The sequence below is a fragment of the Oryza brachyantha genome, chromosome 3, assembly GCF_000231095.2.
Source record: "Oryza brachyantha chromosome 3, ObraRS2, whole genome shotgun sequence".
Lineage (NCBI taxonomy): Eukaryota > Viridiplantae > Streptophyta > Magnoliopsida > Poales > Poaceae > Oryza > Oryza brachyantha.
Window position 1 is genome coordinate 28,856,934 of NC_023165.2, and position 7,808 is coordinate 28,864,741.

At 39.7% G+C, this 7,808-nt stretch overlaps 1 protein-coding gene across 1 annotated transcript; it reads right to left on the minus strand.

Moving 5' to 3' along the window:
* Positions 1-224: 224 nt before the first annotated feature.
* LOC102702739 (acyl-CoA-binding domain-containing protein 6) lies at positions 225-7,147 on the minus strand. The gene is made up of 18 exons (XM_006650798.3): positions 6,821-7,147; positions 6,557-6,627; positions 6,182-6,245; positions 6,040-6,111; positions 5,622-5,822; positions 5,409-5,486; positions 4,739-4,849; positions 4,577-4,643; positions 4,399-4,460; positions 3,637-3,776; positions 3,330-3,456; positions 3,128-3,242; positions 2,534-2,622; positions 2,373-2,456; positions 2,135-2,290; positions 1,521-1,667; positions 958-1,017; positions 225-709 (listed from the first exon to the last, which is right to left on the minus strand). The coding sequence occupies exons 1-18, from the start codon at positions 6,965-6,967 to the stop codon at positions 527-529; spliced, it is 1,974 nt and encodes a 657-aa protein (XP_006650861.1). The 5' UTR covers positions 6,968-7,147; the 3' UTR covers positions 225-526.
* Between the last annotated feature and the right edge of the window lie 661 nt (positions 7,148-7,808).

Here is a 7,808-nt window from a genome sequence, read left to right on the forward strand (position 1 = left end):
ACCCTTTGCCTCATTCAATACTTGAATTCAAGGATGATCAAATTTATAGAAAAATATAACAAAGTTTTCAGCATAAATTAAATATAATATAACAATATATTTAATCGTAGAGTTAATAGAACTAATTTAATGTTGTAGATGTTGCTGACTTAGGATAAACCTAAAGTGGCTCGTGGCATAAATAGATAAGGTATCACTGAAAGTAGAGTGCAAGAAGCGCAACAGGTACAGACGAATGGTATTCGCCCAAACAAATCCATAGTGAGATTTTGAACGCACCACATGATTTCCAAAGAATGGTATACAGACTTTACGACCTAACAAGAACCACGATGCGAGAGTGAGCTAAAGGATTTTCTATAAGAATAAATATCGGATAACGCATGCCAAAAAAAGCCTTATTGTTTTGTCGCCAAACGAACATGAATGCCAGAAAACGATAAAATCAGACACCAAAACGTTTATACATGTTACACGTATATGATGAATCTGCGACCTGTATGAGATTTTCGGGTGAGACGGGTGATCATGACTCGGACTTATCTGGTGGGGTTCCCACAAGCCAGCCCCACATGCCACTCGAACTTTGCCTCTGCTTTGCCTCCAATGCTGCTTGCTCAGAGGCAGCCTTCTGTCTTCGAAGCAGCTCAACCTCCCTTTCCAATGCATCCATGCTCTGGAGCTTCTGCCGTAGCTCCGCGACATCCACCTAACAAGGCATTTTGGGCAAAGCAGGTATGATCAGGGTACATTCATCAATCGTGCTACAGGGTGGCCCAACTATTCACTACTGCCAGAACACACCGCACAAGGGAACACTTTTTGAGAGGAAAAGGAATGTGTTTATTATGGTCTCCCTTAGGCCGGTCGTTCGGGAGGATTATTTCTAATCCTGGTTCCTGCTGGCAATGTAGTAAAACTAGTAAATTTTGTTAACTTGTATGTATGATTGCGTACCTCAAGTTTGAAACATCTTGACTGTTCAGCAGCAAGTTGGCCGCGGACAGTTTGAAGTTCCTACAAAATCCAAAAAAAAAAAAATTAAGGATATGCAGAGAAGTCAGATCACATACTCCCAACACTCCCAAGTGTATGTAGAAAACATAGCACTATGGACGCCATGTAATCCAAATGTAGCTTTAAAAAGTCAAAATCATTTACACGGCTCATCTTATGTTCCTTTGTGGGCATATATGTCAGGACCAAAACATGTTACAAACAGTGATATAATACATACTGTTAGCAATGAATACTACGCACTGTTTAATACAGGGTAAGCTCAATCCAGGTAGGTGTGCTATACCGTTAGTGTTATAGTGTTTAGGGTCAGACTACAGGTTGCAAAGCAGAGCACAAAACAAATAAAACTACAACAAAAATGTAGAATTTGTAAAAATAGGGTTCATTGAATGATTGCCAGATTATGTAGGATAAAAGAACACATGAAACTATGCATCTGTAGGACACTAGGAGCAGAAGTAGAACAACTAGATTACTGGAACAAGTTCAAGGAGGCTCACTTTTGTCAACTCTGCATTTCTAGCCTCTGCTTCAACAATCTCTTCTTTAATCTGTATAGTTTGCAGTTGTTCCCTGTTAAGTGCTGCTTCTAGTTCCTCTTTCTCAGCTTTAAGAGCTACTAAAAGTTCACTTGCATCATCTTTTTTCTGAAACACACAGTGCCACACGACAGAACAGCAGTGAGTATCTTAAAGCATCATGGCTCATGGGTAACACAATCCATTATAGCAACAAACTGTACCTGCATTTAGGGGTGATTGTTTGATTTTTTCATGGAAAGCCCAAACAACATATTTGCAAACAAAAAATAATTTATGAATATATATATGAAAATTAAATCCTACTACCAGGTGTAGCTACTCCCTGCACGTATATATATAGCGATCTAAAAGCTATGGCTGAAAGATAAACTTCAGTGAAAAAAAAACCAAAATCAACTCCAAATTTAAGGTTGAAAATTAAAAGTTTGGCTTATAAGCATAAGCGAAAAGATGAGGATGCTACAGTTTCACAGAACTTTTTACAGATCCTAATTTTCCAGAGGAAAGCCAGATTTGCATAAATAAATTAACAAACTTTCTGCTCAGTTGAAATGTACTGAGCAAGAGATTACCAGGTCTGAATCAGCACTGTCCATGGCAATCTCACGGATCTTCCCATCATGAGAAAGTTCAACCTCAGGTTCCAGAACCCTAGATGTACTATCTGACGCATGCTCTTTTGTTTTTGACTGTAAATCTGATTTGAGGGTAAGTTTAAGAGCAAAGGCCTGTCCATCAAGAAAAACCTTGTTACAAGTTAACTCCAGATATAGGTATCAAAAATAATAATTAAAAAAAAAAGGCAGTTACCTCATTGCTGTATCGTCCATTGTATCCTCCAAAAGAAATGAGATAATCATCACCATTGTAATTGCTATGCACTAAAGTCATGCCCTAAAAGAATAACAGATCTAAACATTACCAATTGAAACAAAAGCATTATAACCACCAGAGAATCTCAATAAGCATACCTCACTGGCAAGGGGAACACGACCTTCTACAGTGCTAAGAACTGACCATGTTAAAGTTGACATATTAAGCACAAGTGTTTCAGAGACGCCTGTAAAGAATAAAGTACGAGATGAATACATTCTAAACTAACTAAAAACAAAGTACTTATATAATTTAACTGAACAACCTACAGCAATTGTACAAATACAGACAATTTTGTTACTACTTAAGAACTCTATCTTTGGTGTGACCTCGTGATATGTTACCTTAGTCGTTAGAATTCAGTGGTACTCAAATGCAAATCTTAATCCTCTTAGTTTTAATAAGAAAAAAGGAAGGCACAGGTTGCATTTCAAGATGCCAAGGATAGTTGACTACTGCTTTGTGGACTTTAATAAGGTTTTACTGGATATATATATCCTGAGGCTAAGTACTACTGCAATCAATGAACATTGATCTAAACTAACTTACTGTATATAGGCACCAAGTTGGCAAGCTGCATAGCAAATAATAAATTCTACCAGTATTTGTTGGGTCAGGGCACACAGGCAAGGTATTGCAATTAGTGAGAACATATTTTAAAAATGTAAGTCTATACACTTAAAAGCGCATACCGCTTTTGTTATTGCCACCACCAACTATGTACCAGTTCTCTCCAACAGTTGCACCTGCATGGCCAGCTCGTGGGCCAGGAGTCAGACCCTGTTGTTTGGGTCTTGACCACTCCATCTGTAATTCCAATGATAAAATTTAGTGATCATATCAAATTGTATAGATGTCAATGTTTGTGGATCCCAGCAAGTATACGATGCTTACTGTTTGCAAATCAAGGACATGCAAGTCATCGAAACATGTTGCATGAGACCCTCCACCAAAAATTAAAAGATAGCGATCAGCATGGCAAGCAGCAGCATGATCTGATCTTGGAGAAGGAGGGGTGCCTCTACACAAAAAAGAAGAATCATGATGAGATCACGCCATCACGGAGATAGAAGCATAAGTTTAGCCTTCAAAATAGGTTATTTTCCATTCCATCATTGCACTTTATTCAATATATAATGGTTTCAAGAAGCATAAACGGTGCATATCAAAACAACTAAGAATATGACAAAGAGGTACGCACATTGCATCCACATCATCCCATGTCATGGTTTCAAGATCAAGAATGTGCAAGTCATTTAAAAGACACCGTTTTGCATCTTCACCACCAAACAAAACTAGAGTTGTTCCAACTAAAGTCACTGACTGGCCACCACGAGAAACCTGCACCAGATAAAACTCATATAAGAAATTCACTATACCTGAATACACACAAGGACATCATCTTCAGTGCAATCGTCATTTGTTTGATGCCAGACAGACGCTTTTCAGTATAATGATCACTCGTAGTGGCACTTCGGCCATTTGAGCATGCATCAGTGACCTAAAAGCATATTACCTAGGAGCAAACATTCCATTCCATGAACTTAACATGGGGGAGAAAAGAAGCAAATTATGATTATCCCAAATTCATAGTTGAATGATACAACTAGACCCGTAAATCCTTGCTTACAGAAAAATAGAATCTTACATATCAGTTCTCCAGTCTCCATACAATTTTGAACCCTTGTTTTATACTATATATCTATAAACAAATCAAACTCTTGGTTTGATTAAAGCATATTTGGCTGAGCCCTTGTGCACAAGCACTCTCCACAAACTTTAAGTATTTGCATTACACATATCACACTGTATTAAAAAAAACAAACCCTGCTAAAATAAAGCATAATACATCAAAAAAAATGAAGACAAGCTTATTAACTAGAGCATTGTGAAACAAGAATAAGCAGTAATTACACTTAGAAGTCTTTGTATAAAACTTGCTATAGGTTGAAGAAATAATTACCGGTGGTTTTCCGTAAGTTTTGACAATAGACCATGTACAAGTATGCGGATCAAATTCCTTCACTAGCATAAAATACAAGAAAAATAATAGTATTAGGAAAAACAAGTCACAGCAATGGAGATAAAATTTCATTACAGTACGGTATTAAGTATTAACCAAAAAGCAAGTTAAAGCAAACCTGTAATGTTCTCTGATGGATCTTTTGTGTGCCCAGCCACAGAGAAAAATTTGTTGCCCCAAGATATCTACAAAATAGAATTGGAGGGCATCAAGCTAAGCATCATCTGAACAAAATAGCTTGTGACAGTTTTAAACTTTAACCATTTGTCCCAAAACTTACCAATGAGTGGCCAGCACATGAAGAGACTTGTGCAGATTTAGATGAATCAGTAGATCCTGCTTGTAATTTTGCATCAATCTTTGACCAAGTCAAACTCTTCAGATCCAAAGCCTGTGATTGATATAGATAATGATAAAGAAACATGCATTAGGTCAATGTTACTTAATGCTACATATAAATTTATTCAATATGGAAGATGAATTGTCAGTTTGTTTTTAGATTGAAGTTATTTTTGTCATACATCTCTTCAAACTACTCATTCTGAATAGTATGCTCCCATTCTGTATTTCTGTCTAATTGAGTCAAGTTCATGCAAGACAGGAAATGCTTACATCACAAATCATCCATAATTTCAGTTGCAATCTCTTTTAGGAATAATTGTTGCTATCTCCTCGTTTCAAAACAATATAGATTCTAGAGTCATACTGTAAATTTTGCATAAGCAAGAACGAAAGGCTGATACAGTTACAAGTTATACAAGTTTGAACATCACACCACTATTACAACATGTCAAGCTTAGTATTCTATAAATGGGCCTTTGTCCAGATATCACGTTTAATAAACACAATAATTCTATGGCAACTAGCATGTCTTGAAGTCCAAGATAACAAAACATAGGCATACATGTAAGTATGTAACCTGCTGGACTGTCATATTTAGCTTCACATACCTGAAGGTCACTAAGGTAACGTCCATTATGGTTTCCACCAAATATATACATCTTGTCTTGCACTACAGTTGCTCCATGCTGCAGGAATCAAAGTCCATATTAATGCTACGGAAGTAAATAAAGGAAGGGGGCAATTGGATGACAGTTCACAAGTTGAAAAATGTAAACAAAATAGGCAAGGTAGCCAAGGCCCAGGGGTTCATATTGGCATACCTCATAACGAGGTTTGGGTCGCTGCCCGCTAACAGATAATGGAGTCCATTCTTCGTGAACACTGACAGCACTAAGACCTTCCAGAATTACAACTTTGTCCTGCGTCTCCACTGAACTTCCATTTTCAGATATGGTTTTAGGTTCTGGAATCGATATTCCATTTGCTGAAGCCGGAATAACCTTGGGATCTTCCTTGGGTTTCTTGTAAACAGAAATGCAGATAAATAAAATGTTAAGCTTATTCCATAGACAAATTATTAATCAGGGAATTGAGATGAAAATATAACTGATAGAGCAATACTTTCAAAGATTTGAGTGAATTCTGAATACGCAGGCAAACGACATCAGAAATATACATTTTGACAGATTCCAACTGGTATGTGCCCACTGCATTATAAGGTTATAGAATGTGACTTACATGCATTTCAATATCTACAACAGGCTCAGGGTTGAACTCAGGGACCCTAGAGTACCATCCAGGATCTTCCTCCTACCAAAATGCCAAAGCATGAATTAAATAGGTGTGCACATAGTGAAGTGTACCATGTAGATAGTCATACCTCCAAGATTTTGACAAACAGACGCATCGCCTCTGCCGATGGCATACTTCCAAGCCCATGCCAGCTAAAAATACAAATGTGTAAGTCAGTTATCTAGCTTATCAGTCCAAAATTGATATCGCAAAAGTTAGAGATCCACTTCTAACTTCTGGGCAGGTGAAAACATTCCGTTCTAATACTGGCTCACGGATAAGCAATAAAATAAGCAGGCAGTACACGAACAACAACGAGAGCATCTTATATTAACTAACGTGTACAATTTCAACCTCTATCTCGATCACCAATGTTTCCATTTCTCCATAAATTTAACCAGGGCTATCAAGTTTGCTAATACGGAGACAACTTCATCCAGGATTGAATGCAGCTGATACTAACCTTGTCCATTTGCTCTGCTCCACAGGGCTCCATGCCCTGGGTTTCGGCACATTGCAAGGCCCCACTGTTGCCTAAACCAAAATGAACGAAAATTAATCACCCAACCATATTCTGATAGCCAAAGCAAATCGTCCCCCCAAAAAAACCAGTGATCAGCAAACTAACGCCACAATTCAACCCTGAGCAGCACCAATTCCACCATTTCACCTAGATCCACGCAGTTCCCGCCGCCCCCCACCCCCCAACCGAGACTAATCGCGTCACCTGCTGATACAGGCCGTAGAGGAGGAGAGCAACGTCGTTCTGGAAGCGGGACACGGCAGACGAGGAGGTGGCGCCACCGGCCCCGAACCCGGCGTAGGCCGCGGCGGCGTAGAAGCGATCGGGGTAGGCGAGTCCGGAGCTCGCCATGGCCCCGCGCGGCGCTGCGCCCTAGATCTCTCCCCCTCCCACTCGGATCCCGCGCAAGCCCAACTACCGGCGCGAAGGTGGAGGAGCTAGGGTTTGCTGCTGCTCCTCCTCCTCGCCGCGGCGGAAATGGAAATTTGCGGGGAGGAGGCTTCGAGATCTGAGGAGGGAGACGCCCGTCGGTGCTCTCGCTCGCTTCGTTCGCGGGCGATGGATTGATAGCTTTAACGCTAGGGTCCGAGGTGGCGCGGGGGCGTCCACGTGTCCGTGACAGGTGGGGCAGGTGACGTGGTAAGAGACGCGTCGCGGTCGCCACGACGGTTAATGCACCGGGGCGGAGGCCACCCGGTGCGCCGTGGGCCGCGTCTACGTGGGGAAGTGTAAGGCGGGTGCAAGAATAACGAACGTGTGGAAGGTTGTCTGAGTGTTGGTGGGAGATCCACGGACCAACCTCCAAAAGGAAAAAAATACTGACAAAAACACAAGCTAAGCGCTTAGCCTGCGTTATTTTGTTGCTAAAGGTTGAATAAAATTAAGTTATTTAACAGTACAAGGATTAATCATTACAAAATTAAAAATCTACGCTATAAAGATAGGTTTTTTTAAAAAAAGTAAAAACCATTTAACAATTGAAGAAGTATGCATCCTTCGTGTTAAAATCTTAGTTGGAATTGACATACTTTTATATGATTTTTAAATGAAATAAATGGTTTGGTGTCGATGGACTAATTTTATGACGAAGGACGAGTAAAATCTTAGTACAAATAAAACGTGCAAGGTCATCTAAAGTTACATATGATTCACATCAATCAAGTGAAAAGAAAATGAGAGAAACTTTGGCCGC